The 18,704-nt window shown below is 37.0% G+C and overlaps 1 protein-coding gene across 1 annotated transcript in view; it reads left to right on the top strand.

Moving 5' to 3' along the window:
- The window catches only part of ACTR3 (actin related protein 3), a 73,544-nt gene that overhangs the window by 18,827 nt on the left and 36,013 nt on the right, over window positions 1–18,704 (top strand). The window contains exons 2-3 of the mRNA XM_063647375.1: window positions 5,521–5,576; window positions 9,212–9,336. Of these exons, the coding sequence (XP_063503445.1) occupies window positions 5,521–5,576; window positions 9,212–9,336 (181 nt within the window). The remainder of the gene's footprint in view (window positions 1–5,520; window positions 5,577–9,211; window positions 9,337–18,704) is intronic.

Genomic DNA, 18,704 nt, shown 5'->3' with positions numbered 1-18,704 from the left:
TTATAAATTCAAAGCAAAAATTTATTTTGGAAAAGTAAGGTTAAAAGTGGGTTGCTGGCCATGCATGGTGGCTCACAGCTGTAATCCCAGCACTTTGAGAGGCTGAGGCCGGCTGATCACCTGAGATCAGGAGTTGGAGACCAGCCTGACCAACATGGAGAAACCCTGTCTGTACTGAAAATACAAAATTGGCCAGGCATGGTGGCGCATGCCTGTAATCCCAGCTACCTGGGAGGCTAAGGCAGGAAAATCGCTTCAACCCGGGAGGCGGAGGTTGTGGTGAGCCGAGATCTTGCCATTGCACTCCAGCCTGGGCAACAAGAGCAAAACTCTGTCTCAAAAAAAAAAAAAAAAAAAAAAAAGTGGGTTGCTGTGATATACTTGGTCAGTATCCTGAAGAACATCATTATTCTTTAGAGAGCAACAAACATGTATATATGCTTAGAGAAATGCTTAATAGGAAAGTCGTTTGAAACCTATTTGTATTATTACAAAAATATATGAACTTTGTGTCACTGAAAAACAAGAGCCTTGAATTTAAAGATAGTGATTATATCCTTAAATTACAATTTAAAAAGTTCATATGTCAAATGCCAATTAGCTGTTAGCAGTTTTTTTTTTTGTCAAAGAAAAAGCGAGAGAAACTTCTACCATCTACTTGTACAAAATTTCTTCTTTATGGTGACTATCGAATTTTTAGAGTTCATAAAAATATCTTAAGGATAATTATAGTTATTTCATGTGTAAAACTCAATAGAATTGGTAGGTTAATGGAGGCTAGTTTACATTTGAAAAGCTTTTATTTTGAAGTTTTAAATAAATTTAGTATTTAATATACTTTCTAATTTTTTTCTTTTTCTAATAACAATTTTCAAATCTCTTCCTCTCCTTAAATGTTTCTCATCTCATATATGAGCATTAAAGTATTTTTATATGAGCGTTAATAAGTATTTTTTTAGTCTGAGATTTCTATGGTTCTGTTCTTATTTTTAAAATTATTGCAGTGTATTTTCTGTACGCTTATTCTCTGAACTTTGACTTGCGTTTTTTTTTTTTATTTTCAAATCTTAATTTTTAAAGTTCGCTAATAGTATAAGGCGAGTGGTTTTAAAGAGTGATTTTTTTGTCATTCACCACTTTACTCCCTGGTGGAGAAAATGTGACTTTTTGAAGGTTGAGCCTTCAAACCTTTTTTCAAGTTTAGGAGATAACTTTATTTTTTTAGATTGTGTCCTGTACCACATTTTTTTTGAGCCAGGAACCAAATTAGTTTTTAGAGTCTAAGCAACTTATGAAGTTAAGTAAACTGTAATATTTCCCCTCATATTTTTTAAGAATTGGTGAAAATATTGTTGTCTGTGATTATTATCAAATGCTGTAATTTAGCAGTCTGCATAACTAATATAGACAGACTTTACATGATTTAGTTCTTTTGGGATATTTAAAATTTAAATCTAAGGTAGTAGAACATTAGTTACTGCTCCCCAAAATGTAGTAGATTATTTTGCTGTGGCATTTAAAATACATTAGAAGTGATTAAATTATGGTATATCCATACAGTTGGATACTATATGCATTTATTCTTGTGTTTTGAGAAAAGCATATTTGTTCCCTTGATTACATATTGACTGTTTTGTATTAGGTTCATTTGGTCCTTTTGGTCTTTATTTTGAAAGTAATTCATTGATGAATATACTCAGCCTAGGAAATTTGATTTTGGCCAAGAATGGGGTCTTGATCAGTCTGGTAAGCTGGTTAAATGAATGTTTCTTAAGGGAATTTCTACTGTAATGTGGTCTGTACTTCAAATGTTACTGTCATATTTCGGAGATGATATTTACACACATAAAAATATGTGTGGCTCATGGTTGAAACAAAGAGTAATCGAAAGAAAGGATGCCTGATAGTTAAAATGATCAGGAAAGACTTCCTGGGGAAGTTTTAAGTTGTGATAAAAGCTTTTTTTTTTTTTTTTGGGAAGGTGCAGTGTGAGCGTAGATAATATGTGAGGGGGGAATAGGGAATAGACAAGATACAGGGGAAAAAAGAGTAGCAGGTGTAGTATGCTTAGAGCTGGGTTTATGTAAGCAAGTGATAGCAGATGCTTATAAAAATTGGAAATGATTATGGAGAACTTCAATATTCAGCTGAAGTCAGAGAATGATATAATTGTTCATGTGGATGGGCCTTTAGGAACAATTTTACGATGAATAATTTTACAGAAATGGAAACAAGCTTCTACTTAATCTTGTAGGCAGTAGAGCATCATTTGAAGATTTTTGAGTTAGGCCGTTTGAAATTGGGAAATATGTATTTGGTCTTCAACTCCGTTTTCGGACATACAACTCCTAAAATTCTTAGAAACTCCAAAGTGATGTCTGTTTGAGTGCTAATGGAATGACTGTTGGCTGGCAGCCCCTAGGTAACTTCAAGATGGGGCTGGTCACCTGAAAGACCAAAGCATGATTATTAGTGAGTTGGGACTTCCAGCCCCACCCTCCAACCACTGGGGCTGAAGGGTAAGTTGATCACCAATGGCCAGTGGTTTAATCAATCCTGTCTATGCACTGAAGCCTCTATAAAAACCCAAAGGACAGAGTTTGGAGAGCTTTCAGATAGCTGAACACGTAGAGGTTCTGGGAGGGTGGTACACTCGAGAGGGTGTGGAACATCCACGTCTCTTCCTACACACCTCACCCTGTGTGTGTCTTTATATGTATGCTTTGCAATATTATTTATAATAAACCAGCTAATGTGTTTCTCTGAGTTTTGTGAGCCACTTTAGCAAATTAATTGAACTCAAAGAGGGAGTATGGGAAACTCATCTTCAAGCGGGTGAGTCAGAAGTTCCAGAGGCTGGGGCTTGTGACTGGTGTCTGAAGAAGGGGGGCAGTCTTGGGGACTGAGCCGTCAACCTGTGGATTCTGATGTTATCTCCAGGTAGATAGTATTGGAATTGAATTACAGAACACCCAGCTGGTGTCCACTGCAGAATTGATTGCTTTTTTGTTGTTGGGAGAAACCCTCCACACATTTGGTCCCAGAAGTCTTCTGTGTTAATTGTGGTGGTGGTGGTGTGAAAGCAGAGGAAAAACAATTTGAACATTGTTTTTTAGGTATATTATTCTCTTGTCCTTTGTAGGAGTTCTAGAATTGAAAATACTGTTTTGTCCTGTTTTAGGGTATTGTTGGGTATAGCAGCTTGAATTGTGGTGGTGACAAATAAGAATAAAAGTAGAGAGATTAATATGTGGGATCAGACCAAGGAATAGTTAGGTATTAATAATTCATTATTGGTCAGATAGTAGTAGGCTTTTAGGTAGAGTGTTTTGGTTCAACAGTTTTAGACTGCTTTGTATTAAACAAGTTTTTATTTTGGTATAGTATACTAGTCATTTCGATTTGTCCACTGGTAAGGTATTAAACTATACTGGATGGGAAGGAGAGCATCTAATGTAGTAGGAGCAGCGTTAATAGTGGCTTGGTGGCAATGAAATGAGTTGGAGTGTTGAGAAATTGTCAGCTGTTTTTATGATTAGGGAGTTTAATGTGGTGTCAGGGCAGCTGGGAGAGGTCAGAGGCCAAATAATAAAGGGACTTTTTTGTATACCTCACAAGGAAATTTTTTGTTTTTCGTTTTTTTTTTTTTTAAAACGTGAACAGTGGGGAACTGTTGAAGAGGTTAGTCGGTAGACTAATGTCACTTTTTTCAACAGTTTATGGTTTCCCCTTATTTTTAATGATTTACTTTTATTTGGCACTTTTTTTTTTTTTTTTTTTTTTTTTTTTGAGACGGAGTCTTGCTCTATCACCCAGGCTGGAATACAGTGGCATGATCTTGCCTCGCTGAAACCTCTTGTCTTGTGGGTTCAAGCAATTCTCCTGCCTCACTCTCCTGAGTAGCTGGGATTACAGGCGCCCGCCACCATGCCCTGCTAATTTTTGTATTTTAATAGAGATGGGGTTTCACCATGTTGGTCAGGCTGGTCTCGAACTCCGTACCTCAAGTGATCGTCTCTCCTCGGCCTTGGCACACTCAGTTCTTGAACTTAATTTGGAGGCTAAAACATTCCCCAAAGATGTTATTTATCTATTTGTTTATTTTTTGAGACAGAATCTCACTCCGTCTCCCAGGGTGGAGTGCAGTGGTGTGATCTCGGCTCACTGCAACCTCCGCCTCCTAAGTTCAAGCGATTCTCTTGCCTCAGCCTCCCAAGTAGCTGGGATTACAGGTGCCCACCGCCATGCCTGGCTAATTTTGTATTTTTAGTAGAGTTGGGGGTTTCACCATGTTGGTCAGGCTGATCTCGAACTCCTGTCCTGATCCAGTAATCCACCTGCCTCAGCCTCCCGAAGTGCTGGGATTACAGGCATGAGCCACTGCTCCCAGCTTAATTTCTATAGTTTTAGTAGCGAGGGTGTTTCACCGTGTTGGTCAGGCTGGTCTTGAACTCCTGACCTCAGGTGATCCACCCGCCTCAGCCTCCCAAAGTGCTAGTATTACAGGTGTGAGCCACCACGTCAGGCCCCCAGTAGATTTTTTTTTTTTCATTTTATCTTAGAAAAAAGATTCTTCAGATATTAGAGTCCAAGAATGTCACAGCAATTACCTGTCTGCTATTTAGCAGTGAGTTTGAATATGGAATAATATAAAATGTTACATTCTCCTTAAAGCCTGCTTATAGTTAATAGCTTTTCCTACATAGCTAAAAAATGTCCTGCTATCTCCTAAGTAGCCCCCACATACTAGTTGTCAGAGCTCAGCTTTTATAATTTCTAATCCTTATTTATGTTGTTATTTTGTTAGAAGAATATAGGCCAAATCTGTGACAAAACATTAAATATTATATTTATTTTTGAATAGTAATTAATTTGAATGGTATGAAACAATGTACAATGAAAACAAATCTTCTCATTTCTGTTCATCACCTCCCCAGTTCCCTTTTTTGGAGACAACCAAAATTATTCTTGTGTAGTCTTCTAGAGATACGTTGTGCCTATACAAACTATTTCATATGTTTTTACTCCTCCCCATTACTTTTATACAGATATACCATACTTGATACGTTGTTCTGTATCTTTGTTCAATTAGTAATATATTTTGGAAATTGTTTCATGTCACTATACTAAGAGCTTCCTCATTCTATTTTTTGTAGCTGCATAATATTCCATAGTATAAACTTAGCATATTTCAATAGTTTCCAGTTTGATTGATATTTAGGTTATTTCCAGTCTTTTGCTGTTAGAAGCAAGATTGTAGCTAATGACCTTGGTTGTGTATTATTTCACATATATTCCTGAAGGGTCAATTTCTTGAAGTAGAATTTCTTTTCAGAAGCTCTGTGCATTTATAATTTTGATACAGTTGTGAAAGTAGTGGTTAAATGAAGTGAAACTGTGGAATTTGGTATATTATTTACCTACGATGGAATCTCACTTCATAACAAATGAAATTCTAAGAAAGAAATGTATAATTGCTAAAATATTAGTGAAATCTTTATAAATTATTTTGTTTTGCAGGTATACAAAACTAGGATATGCTGGAAATACAGAACCACAGTTTATCATCCCTTCCTGTAAGTATTTCTTTTAAGCCACGAATGAGCTGATTTAAAAGATCTCCTTCCCTAATAATTTAAGTAAAAGAAGTAATCAGTTCTGAAATCCTATAAGATTTAGTCCTTGAAACATGATTTGCCAGGTTCTAAGTGTGGCCTCATTTTTGTACCTCTGACTATTCATTTCAGCTTTATGTTTAGCTCCCCATTTGCCATGTCTACTAAATATCTCTTTTTAAAGAAAAAAAGAAATGAGCTGATAATGAAACAGTACCCCAATTTTTAGGGTGATATTGCAGTTAACAGTGTGTGGGTATAACTAATTATCAAGTAGTCCATTCCCCATCATATACCTATGAAGACTGTCCTTTGGTTTGTGGATATGACTGTTGTTTGCAGGGCCCGTTATCTGTTGACATCCTCACTACATGCCCATGTTTCAAAATAAGGATGGAAGGACAGTATCTCACCTTTAGAGATGTTGACCTCAGCTGTTTTCTAATATCCCATAACCATACTGTTGTATGTCTTTAGAGTATTTTTGTTTTATCCTATTTTTGTTAATCTTGCTTAAGCTGACCATTAACTTTCAGTAGTTTTTAAAAAATATTCTGACATTGGTTTGTTAGTGCTCTTGTTTGTTAGCATAGGTCTGTTCCTTGATTAGCGTACTTTTACACTTTTGACTTGCAAACAGTTCACGTTTTTTGTACATAATATAGTAACACTTCTGATCTATTTGTCTTACAGCCAAATTAAAACTTTTGCATACCAAGTGTCAAACCTTTTGAGCCATTGCTTAGTGGTTCTCACTCCTAGACATTTTAATTTTGAGAGTGTCACTGATTTTTCACAGTCTTATTTATGTGACTGAATTTTTTGTATTTCATTGTTATTCATTTATGAAAATAAGAAAATGGAAAAATGAATATGTAGAGAGTAATGAAAGCAGTGTATGTTTCAGAATCAATGAAGTTGAGAATAAGATAGGAATTGTTAGGCTTTGCCAAAAACTGGATCCTTAGTATCACTTGAGCACTCATTGGACACGAGAGGTCAACTGTTTTGTCATTTGTGTAGTAAGAACAAAATTAAGTGTGTGGCATTAAAGAAATAACACTGTCTGGCCGGGATCGGTGGCTCACGCCTGTAATCCCAGCACTTTGGGAGGCTGAGGCGGGCAGATCACGAGGTCAGGAGTTCGAGACCAGCCTGACCAACATGATGAAACCCCGTCTCTACTAAAAATACAAAAATTAGCCAGGTATGGTAGTGCATACCTGTAGTCCCAGCTGCTCAGGAGGCTGAGGCAGAAGAATCGCTTGAACCCGGGAGGTGGAGGTTGCAGTGAGCTGAGATCGTGCCACTGCATTCCAGGCTGGGGGGTGACAGAGCAAGACTCAGTCTCAAAAAAAAAGAAAAAGAAAAGAAATACACTGTCAAAATTGCACCTAAAAAGGGAAATGGTTTTAGGGTTTTTAATCTACTCCTCACTTTCTAGAAACAAACTTATTTGACTTGTGCATTTCTCATATTTTGATATACTTTTCTAGGAATCGATTATGTAAGAACTTAGGCTACTACCTAAATCTAATACTTTTTTAAAACCCAGAATGGATTTTAGTTGATATTGATGAAACAGCTCATTCGTGTGAGTCTAGTGGCCTTTATTATTACCTTTTAAATATTTTATTCATGCATGTTTGTTATCTACTGAACATGAAGAATAGGTTTGCTTTTCTTTGTAGTTTTTCTCACATTTATATGTCAATACGTTGATTGTTTTTTGTCTGTTTTAAGAATTCGGTGATACATGTTGGCTTTATTGCTGACTAATGTAGAGGTACTTCTTTGGGCTAGTACTTGACTTTAGTTGTATTTCAGTTTAGTGTTAGACCATTGTGTATGTACTTACTGGTTTCTTTAAGCTACCGTAGCACAGTACCAAAAATTGGGTGGCTGAAAACAACAGACACTTACAATTCTGGAGTCCAGAAGTACAAAATCAATGCGTCAGCAGGGTCATGCTCTTGCTGGTGTCTTCTGGCTTCTGATGTTTCCTCAGGATCCTTGGCTGATAGATGCATCAGTCCAGTCACATGGCTGTCTTCTTGCTGTGCGTCTTTACATCATCATCCTTCTGTGTGTCTGTGTTCAAATTTTCCCTTTCTTTGAGGACACTAGTCATATTGGATTAGGGGCCACCTTGATAACCTCGTTTTAACTGTGAAGACCCTATTTCCAAACACAGTTACATTCTGAGGTACTGGCGGTTAGGACTTCATCATATCTTTTTGGTGGTACACAATTCAACCTGTAACAGTGCTGATGACTTTTAATCTTTTGTTATGATTGTATATTTCAGGAGACTACTAACGTTATTTCTGCCATCTTAGCAAAATTGGTTTTGGTTATATTCTTAAATGGCTGTGTTAACTTTTTGTTGGAGGCCTATATCATCTTGATTTTTTGAAGCATTGGATCTCATCACTATTGAATCCGTTTTTTATCTTATCTCTCTGCCAAAATATGAAGTCTTTGCTGTGATTAGTTGCAGTATGTTAAAAATTCGTTTGCCTGCTGTAAGAAGGTTTTTGATTTTTGAGTGTTTTTTCTCACCCACCCAGTTTTAATGCTGCAGGTACAGTGTTTATAATTAGCAGATAGAGACATTGCCACTATCTTTTACTAATGAGTATTGATATTTGATCTGGAAAGCCTGTGCAAGTGGTCCAAGGTTTTTTTTATATACTTGCATATTTATTTTTAGGAAATTTATAGTGAGCCACCTTGATGTCTATGTACACTGTAAGTAAATTGCTGGAGAGAATTTCTAGCATTTAGAAGGACTAGATGGTGGATTAAAAATTTTTTTTCTTCCAGTTATTTTCTGTCCACTTTGTTAAGGATATAGCTGTTACTAAATGAAAGTAACAGTTGAATGCTAGATCAGTTTAAGTGCATTCAGACAATTATTTTGAATGAAGAACTGAACTTGATGGATTCATACATTTATAACTTAATCTAAAAATACATAACAAGTTTTAGCTTTCAAACTGTATGCTGTATTTCTGCAATTATTTAAGGATATTGTTGTGGGTTTTATCTAAATGAATTGAGATTTCCTTTTGTATATGTAGTTTAACAGATCTGTATTACATTTAAATTACTAGACCACAATAGTAATTACTGTTACTAGACCCAGTCACTATTACTAGACCCAATAGTGATAGGGTAGAGATGTAAAGAAAGTTTAAAAAATTATCCTTGAAATTTTTTTCTCATTTGTGTTTTTCAGTTTTTTTCTTTGCAGTTGTTCATCAAGCATATGTGGATTTGGTGGGATTACAGTTTTACTGAGAATCAAAAGAAGATTTATATAATTTAAAAAATACATATTTGAAACTTTCCCACAGATGTTGTTTTTCTGGCTTTTTTCATTTGAGGTCTTGTCTCTGAGTGGAAGTTGAGATTTCATTGTGTAAAATGAATTTTGTCACTGGTTTCTTATGACTTTTGTGAATTAGTTTGACAATTTAAATAGGCTAGGTCATGTTTTACTTTGTAGCACTTTGTAATGGGAGAAGTGTAAGGTAAAAGTTTTTCTTATTGGAAGAAAATGAATTCTTTGACATGTCTAACTTATTTTAAAGGTATTGCTATTAAGGAGTCAGCAAAAGTGGGTGATCAAGCTCAAAGGAGGGTGATGAAAGGTGTTGATGACCTAGACTTCTTCATTGGTGATGAAGCAATAGAAAAACCTACATATGCAACAAAGGTATGTTTTTATGATTTGCATAAATAACATTTTCAAAAAATAGTTTGTTCAGTGCTTGTGCCCTCTGGAATTCACTGTATAATAGACCTTATTAATATCCTCAAACCTTTTCTCAGTAGAAATTTCTTTTTCTCTGTGGCATCCTTCCCTGTTGCTTTAACTTTTTTTTTTTTTCTTTTTTTAAATAACCCCTAAGAGGAAAATTTTAGCCCTTTCAAATGAGCAGCATTTATTTTTCCACACCCACTGGATCTCAGGGCCCTCAATAAAGTTAGCTTTACTTCCACATTGCTACTTCTGCAAACATTTTTTCCCCATCTTTATTCAAACTTATACCATTTTTCTCTTTTTTGAAGTTTATGCCATCTGTAAGTGCTGTTCTCTCCCTCTTTTTCTTTTTCCCTTTTTCTTTTCTACCCTTTTCCCTCCCTCTTTTAATTGAGGTGTAAGTATGTAAGTGTTAATTATACAGTTCGAAGAATTTTTATGACTGTAACCATAACAGGTAAAGATACAGAACAAACCTAGTCACCCTGAAGCTTTCCTTGTACTTGTTCACACAGTCACTACTCCAGTCCCACCAAAAAATAAATGCTATTCTGACCTTTATCATCTTATTTTTTGACATTGACTTTGTCTGATTTGCAAATATCCTCCTTTGTACTTCTTCCCTTCTCATAATTTATTCATTAATGAACAACTACCATGTGTAAAGTACTTTGCCAAGTATCGTGAGTAAAATGGTGTATAAGAAAATTCCCTTGACTGCAAGGCTATTATAATGTGGTGGAAAGGAAGACATTGCAAAAATAATTACAAGTGTGTTGGGGGTTAGAAAAAGGGAAACACACACACAGTGCTCTCTGTATGTATCACAGGAGTAGCTAACCTAGTGTGGGGAATCAGGAATGTCCTCGAGGAGTAAATCTTTAAGCTGAGGCTTGAAGAATAAGATAGGAGTTAGCTGCTGAGGTGGGCAGGCTGAGTTGTTTTAGGTAGAGAAACCAATATATGAAAAGGCTTTACAGTATGAGAGGGACTAGAAGTGCATGACCAATATGCCTGAAGCATGGAGAACGAGGTGGAAAGAAGTGAGGAGGCTGGATAGGTAGGCCAGGAAAGAGCACTGAAAGTGTTGTTAGACCATGTTAAAGAATTTGAACCCTATCCTGTAGGCAACTTTAATGAGTATACCTAGAGGAATAATTTTTGTGCTTAAAGTGCAAATATTGGAATTTACCTGTTTGAACTTGAATCCTGTCTATGCTAATTTCTAACTTTGTGATATCATTCAGTGACTTAACCTTTCTGAATTTTGATTTCATCTGTAAAATGGAGATATTATTAGTACTTCAGAATTTTTTTCTTTTCTTTTTTTTTTTTAAGACAGAGCCTCACTTTGTTACCCAGGATAGAGTTCAGTGGCATGAACATGACTCACTGCAGCCTTGATATCCCAGGCTCAAGTGATCCTCCTACCTCAGCCTCCCGAGTAGCTTGGACTAGAGATGCATTCCACTATGCCCAGCTAATTTTTTGTATTTTTGGTAGAGATGGAGTTTCATCATGTTGCCCAGGCTGGTCTTGAACTCCTGGGCTCAAGCAATTTGTCCACTTGGCCTGCCAAAGTGCTGGGGTTATAGATGTGAGTTACCACGCCTTGGCCAGTATTGTTATAAGGCTTAAGGAGATGTGTATAAAGAAATTGTTATACTCTAGTGCTTTGAACATAATGATTACTCAATATATGTTGGCTTATTTTACTTAGAAAAGATTACTCAGGCCACATAGACAATGAAGAGAAATTATTTGGGTAAGGTAAGCATGATTCTGGGAAAACCAGATAATTGACTATTGCTATAATCTAAGCAAGAGGTATTAGTGATGGCAGTGGGGATAGAAATGGAAATTGTGTATGTGCAATCACACACACATTTAACTTTTATTGTGGAAAACTTCACCTGTCAAAGAACAGAAAATAATATAATGAACCCCCATGTGCCTATCACACAACTTTGGCGGTTATAATCTATGGACAGTCTCATTTTGTCTATAATCTTTCCACCCCCAACCTCCAATTATTTTAAATTGTACATACTATTTCACTTAACAAATACTTAACTCTTAAATATGAAGACTTTTAAAAAAGATAAATATGACACCTTAATTTAGTATGCAGTTTCTTTGTCTGATATCTAGTCATTGCTTAAATTTCTTTGATTATTTACTATATTGGTTATTCTGTTTGAATCAACATTAAAGTGTGGTCTACTCACTGGATTTAGTTGATAAATCTCTTAAGTCTCTTTTTATCTATAGGTTATTTTCCCTGTGTGTTATATTTCTTTTCTTTTTTGTTCTTGCCATTTATTTATGGAAAAAAACTTGAGATGTCTTGTAAAATTTCCTATATTCTAGGGATTCTGATGATTACATACTCATTGGGTCATTTAACATGGTACCCTACTTCCTATATTTACTTTTTTTTGTTGTAAATGGTAGTTAAATAGAAGTCTGATTAGATTTATGGGAGGTTTTTGTTTGTTTTGACAAGGAAAAAGTGGATAATTAAAGAGTAACAGGGCGTGATGAATGGGATATTGGTGATAAGCTAGATGTATCAATTGAGGGTAATTCCCAGCTCCGAGATAGTCTTATTTATCCCTTATCTGCTGAAATTGAGAATGTTAAAGGGAAAACATCTAAAAATTATTTTATTTTTTTGAGACAAGGTCTCAACTTTGTCACCTAGGTTGCAGTGAAGTGGCACAATCACAGCTCACTGCAGCCTCAAACTTCTGGACTCAAGAGATTCTCACACTTCAGTCTCCTGAGTAGCTGGGACCACAGGCATGTGCCACCATGCTTCGCTAATTTATTTTATTTTTATTTTTATTTTTGAGATGGAGTCTTGCTCTGTCTCTCAGGCTGGAGTGCAGTGGCGTGATCTCACCTCACTGCATCCTCCACCTCCTGGGTTCAAGCAATTTTCCTGCTTCAGCCTCCTGAGTAGCTGGGATTACAGGCAGGTGCCACCACGCCCGACTAATTTTTGTGTTTTTAGTAGAGATGGGGTTTCACCATTTGGCCAGGCTGGCCTTGAACTCCTGACTTCAGGTGATCTGCCCACCTTGGCCTCCCAGAGTGCTGGGATTATGGGTGGAGCCACTGCGTCCGGCCTTTTATTTTATTTTTTATAGAGACAGGGTCTCCTTCTGTTGCCCATGCTCGTCTCAAACTCCTGGGCTCAAGTGACCCTCCCACGTTGGCCTCCCTCAAAGTGTGGGATTACAGGCATGAGCCACTGTGCCAGGCTTTTAAAAAAATTTTACTTGACATATAATAATTGTACATATTTATGGAGTACATAGTGATATTTTGATATGTACAATGTGTGGTGATCAAGTCAATGTAAGTAGCATATTCACCTCAAACATTTATTTTTTTGTGTTGAGAATATTCAGAATTCTCTGTTCTAACTATCTGAAAATATATAATAAATTAACTGTAGTCATCCTGTAGTGCTATAGGACACTAGAACTTATTCTTCCTATCCAGCTGTAATTCTGTATCCTTTATTCAAGCTCTCTCTATTCCCTTCTTTCCCCTACCCTTTCCAGCCTCTAGTAACCACTTTTCTACTTCTGCTTACATGAAATCAATTTTTTTAGCTTTTGCACATGAATGAGAACATGCAATTTTGTATCTTTTAGTCCCTGGCTTATTTCACTTAACGTCCTTTGGGCTCATCTGTGTTGCCAGGAATGACAGGATTTCACTCTTTTTTTATGGCTGAATAGTATTGTGCATATATACTACACATATCCATATGGACACTTAGGTTAATTTCATATTTTGGCTATTGTGAAGAGTGCTGCAATAAACATGAGGGTGCCGGTATCTCTGATATAGTAATTTATTTTCCTTTGGGTATATACCCAATAGCAGAATGGCTGGATCATATGGTAGTTCTATTTGTGGTTTTTTGAGGAGCCTCTGTACTATGCTTTATAGTGGCTTTACCTATTAACATTCCCTCTACAGTATATATGAGTTCCCTTTTCTGCACATCCTTGCCAGCATTTGTTATTTTTTGTCTTTTGGATAATAGCCATTCTAACTGTGGTGAGATGATATTTCTTTCTGGTTTTGATTTGCATTTTCCTGATGATTAGTCATGTTGGACATTTTTTTCCATGTATTTGTTGGCTGTTCATGTGACTTCTTTTGAGAAATGTCTATTTAGATTTTTTGCCCTTTTAAAAAAATCAGTGTTTTTTTTTTTTTTTTTCTTGCTGTTGAATTGAGTTCCTTATATATTCTGGATGTTAATCCCCTGTCAGATGTACAGTTTGCAGGCATTTTGATCCATTCCATAACTTGTATTTTCCCTCTGTTGATGGTTTTCCTCACAGAAGCGTTTTAATTTAATATAATCCCATTTGTCTATTTTTGCTTTTGTTGCCTGTGCTTCTGAGGTCTTATTTGTAAAGTCTTTTCCCATACCAATGTTGTGAGAGGTTTTCCCTAAGTTTTCTTCTAGTACTTTTATAGTTTTGGGTCTTAGATTTAAATCTTTAATTCATTTTGGGTTGATTTTTGTATAAGATGAGAGCTAGAGTTTTTGTTTCATAAGGAGAAACACTTTTGACTGGGTGGTGTAGAGAGGAGAAAATAAGTTTAATTTTGAACACATTGTGTTTGAGGTACTTGTGAGACATCTGAGATTTTGATAGAGTCAAATATGTGGATTTTGGAGGTAAGAAACAAGGCAGAGCTGGAGACAGAGATTTAGAAGGTGTCAATTACCTTAGAGGGGATGGGATTACCTAGGGGAACGTATCACAGGGGAAGAGAACTAAGACAGAGCAGTGTGCCAGTTAGGTTTGAGTAGAGGAGGAAAAGTCTGCGAAAGAGACTGAGAATGCATGGGTAGATATGTAGAGGTAAACACTGTAGAATGGTGCTGAGATGAGCTAGAGCCCATGGATAATTTGCTGTCTTTAGCTACAAGGTGGTCATTTGTAACCTGGATGAGAATAGTTTTAGAAGAGTAGTTGGGCTAGATGAAAATAGTCTTTTGAGTGATAGGCCAGGAAAAAAGTAACAGTAAGAGTACTGTTCATTGAGTTTCAATTGTGATTGGGAGGGAGAGAGAGATGAAGAGACACATTTCAACGTTAAGATGGAAGACATGTCTGAATGCTAATATGAAAGAACTATTAGAAAGAGATTAAAGTAACAGGAAAGATAAGGTAAAATCAAGGTCTCTGAAAAAGCTGGAGGGATGAGATCCAGAACACAGATGACTGAATTGACATGAGGAATATCTTACATTATAATGGAAGTAAATGAGAAAAAGGAGTAAGTATGGAATCCATTTTACAGATTTGGAATCCATTTTACAGATTTGAATTCCTGACTGTTGGCTTCTGCTGCTTCTGTGAAATACGTAGTGGCATCATCTGCTGGTCATGGAATGGATGTGGGGAGAAGGTGAAATCTTAGTGGTAGGGGCAGCATTGAAAATCATCATTGTGAAGAGTAAAGATGAACAGAGTAGAAGAGCAAAGGCTTGCCAGGCAAGGTTAGGTCCATTTGAGAATAATGATTATGAATTCTTAGTTTTAGCACCCTAGTTACAAATGTTTTTGCAGTATAATCAGCATTCTGGATATAGGCAAATTTATGTTAGGGATATATGCTGGGTTGGATTTTGGTAGACGGGATGAAAAAAGCATATGTGAAATAAAGGTGATGGATCAAAGTCTAGACTGTGTATATTGATGGCTAGGGAATAATTAAAGCAATCAGTGGACCAAAAGCCTTAATTGGTGTTCAGAAGAGATCTCTTGAGGTGGTTGAGTATGCTAGAATAATAAGAGGTTGTGATCAGAGAAGGGTATACCTGCATTTCAGGGATTGAAAGGTGATAGTGATGATGATATAAGATCTATACTGTGGCCAAAATGGAAAAGAGATACCATTGAAGGTGATGAAGTCAGTCAGTCGAGAGGCCAGAGTTCCTTTCCACTGGTTCTGTCCACTCATTTTAAACGCATTTTTAAGTCTTCTAAGTGCTACTAACAAACCAGAACAAAACTTCTCTCAATCTTTATTCCTACCTTCTGTCCTCAGCAATTTAGCTATTTTTCTCTTTCCTTTTAAAACGACAGTTCTTAGTGAGTCTCAAGATATTTGATATGCTCTTTGTTAAATCCAATTATATGTAACAGTTTTCATCCTTCTTGATTTGTCTTTCTTTTGCAGGATTACTCTAATGGTTATCTTCCTAACATGGAAACATTTTTTGTTTTTTTTTTTGAGACGGAGTCTGGCTCTGTCGCCCAGGCTAGAGTGCAGTGGCGCGATCTCAGCTCACTGCAACCTCCGACTTCTGGGTTCACGCCATTCTCCTGCCTCAGCCTCCCGAGTAGCTGGGACTACAGGCGCCCACCACCGCGCCCGGCTAGTTTTTTGTATTTTTTAGTAGAGACGGGGTTTCACCGTGTTAGCCAGGATGGTCTCGATCTCCTGACCTCGTGATCTGCCCGCCTCGGCCTCCCAAAGTGCTGGGATTACAGGTGTGAGCTACCGCGCCTGGCCTGTTTTCTGTTTTTATTTTTTGTTTCTATTGTCACTGATTTCTCCATTACCCACTTCAAACGTTGGTTTCTCCAGGCACTGCTTTCAGTTCTCTTTTTTTTCTCTTCTCATAAAATGGTGTGACTCAATCTTTTATTCTTTCATTAAAGACTTTCTCTAGGTGATCTCATCCATTCCTTTGTCTGCAACCACAGACTAGATCTCTACTTTCAGTTCCTTGACTACATCTTCACCTACCTATTTCCTGGCTTTTGAGTTTTAGTATATCTAAAACAAAATGTATTATATATATTCCACTCTTGTTTATTCCAAGATCAGACAAAACACAATTTTTATGTTTTGATTAATGGATCTTGCCCATCCTAACTTCAAAGCTGGAAACCTATTGGCATCTTCTGACTTTTTTCTCTTTTTTTTTTTTTTTGAGACAGGTGTCTTGCCCTGTTGCCCTTGTTGGAATGCAGTGGTGAGATCTTGGCTCACTGCAGCTTTGACCCTCTGGGCTCAAGTGATTCTTCCACCTCAGCCTCCTGAGTAGCGGGGACTACAGGTGTGTGCCACCACACCTGGCTAATTAAATTTTTTTTTTTGTAGAGACAGGGTCTCACTACATTGCCTAGGCTGGTCTCAAACTCCTGGGCTCAAGCCATCCTCTCACCTTGGCCTCCCAAAGTGCTGGGATTATAGGTGTGAGCCACCATGCCCAGCCCTTTCTTATTCTTATTGACCGAGAAATCTTCAATGTGGCGCAGTGTCATCCATACCACTATTGGTACTCTTGTTCTTACTTGGTTCTGTTAAGCTTCATTTGAGCTTTCCCAATGCTGCTATAATAGTCTTCCTAAAAATTAAAGCTGTTCTTATTCCCCTGCTTAAAAATTTCTCAGCTGTTTTATTTCTTATAGAATAAAACCTAAATACAAGGCAAATTTTTAAGAGTCTAGTCTCTTTGATCTAGAACTGGTATATCTCTCTACACACCTTACCTCAAATCTTTTGGCACATACATTTCTCATTGATAACTTCAGTTTTGTTTTTGTATACCATGCAGTCTTTGTCTTTCTATACATCTTTTTCTGTTCTCCACAAGTTCCTCCATACCTCTCATTCCCCTGCCAAAAAAAAACCAGAAAACAGAACTGAGAATGTTGCTACTTTAAGACCCAGCTTAGATATGACCTCCTCAGTGAAACCTTTTCTCTCACAAAACAAGGTGGTCATCTTATTCAAGGAACTATGTATTTATTTATTTATTTATTTATTTATTTGACAGAGTGTTACTCTGTTGCCCAGGCTGGAGTGGAGTGATGTGATCTTGGCCTACTGCAACCTCTGACTCCTGGGTTCAAGAGATTCTCCTGCCTCAGCCTCCCCAGTAGCTGGGATTATAGGTCCTTGCCACCATGCCTGACTGATTTTTGTATTTTCAGTGGACATGGGGCTTCACCATATTGGCCAGGCTGGTCTTGAATTCCAGACCTCAAATGATCCACCCACTTCAACCTCCCAAAGTGCTGGGATTACAGGCGTGAGCCATCGTGCCGACTTTTTTTTTTTTTTTTTTTTTTTGGAGACAGAGGCTTACTCTGTCGCCCAGGCTGGAGTGCAGCGGAGTGATCTTGGCTCACTGCAACCTCCGCCTCCTGGGTTCAAGTGATTCTCTTGCCTCAGCCTCCCGAGTAGCTGGGATTATAGGCATGCACCACCACGCCTGGCTAATTTTTGTATTTTTAGTGGATACGGGGTTTCACCATGTTGGCCAGGCTGGTCTCAAACTTCTGACCTCAGGTGATCTGCCTGCCTTGGCCTCCCAAAGTGCTGGGATTACAGGTATCAGCCACCATGCCCAGTTGGAACTTTATTTTTTTAAAAACCTGTAGTGTACTATTTGTTCGTATATATTTCTTTTACTAGACTGAGTTTTTTGTGTGCAGGATGTCTGTGTCCTTACCATTTGTGCCAATGGCTTACAGTAGGTACACAGTAATAATTGATGAATAAATAATACTTAAAACATTTAAATTTGTAAACTTCCAATAATGTTAAAAATTGAATGATGTAGTAAACTGCAATTTTTTCCTTCCTTAAAGCAAACTGGGGAGTAGAAGTCCTTTTATAAGTATAATGCCTTAAAAAGTAGTGTGGAAACTAGAGTAAGAAGTAGATGTTAGGGATTGATACTGCAAGGTATTTATTTCTTTGTTCATTAATTTGTTTAACTTTAAGTATTGAATGTGTATTATGTTCATGGAATTATATTCTGTTGCAGAGGTTCACAAACTTTCTCAGTGCCGTTAGTGTCTCAGTAACATTTTTCACTGTGCCACCTAGATCAAAAGAAATGTCTGATAGTTCTGTTTATTAAATACCTAGGTCCAGGCAACTTAGTAGCCACTTGAAGAAAAATACGATGCTTAAATTGGAAATATTATTTCACTGCTGAGTAATCACATTTCTGTTAGGATGCTTAGGCATTGCACAACTTCTCAAACCTGGAATCAGATGGGACATTGCCACCCTGATTTCTTGTTTTACATCGATGTTATTTTATGTGATAACTTGGTTTTTATGCCAGCAACTGCTGACAAACCAACTTCTCTAAGAAATAATGTCATTGAAAGGAATATATAATAGTTTGATTTATTGTTGAAACTGAATTACTGTGACTTGTAGATCTTGCAGTGTCCAACTGATGTTGAGTAACACTGTATTTCCCTGGAAAATTTAAAATAACTTTGTGGCGCCCTTGTGAATTTATGGTA

Source organism: Pongo pygmaeus, chromosome 11 (genome assembly GCF_028885625.2).
Source record: "Pongo pygmaeus isolate AG05252 chromosome 11, NHGRI_mPonPyg2-v2.0_pri, whole genome shotgun sequence".
Classification (NCBI taxonomy): domain Eukaryota; kingdom Metazoa; phylum Chordata; class Mammalia; order Primates; family Hominidae; genus Pongo; species Pongo pygmaeus.
This window is presented reverse-complemented; position numbering and strand designations above follow the sequence as displayed.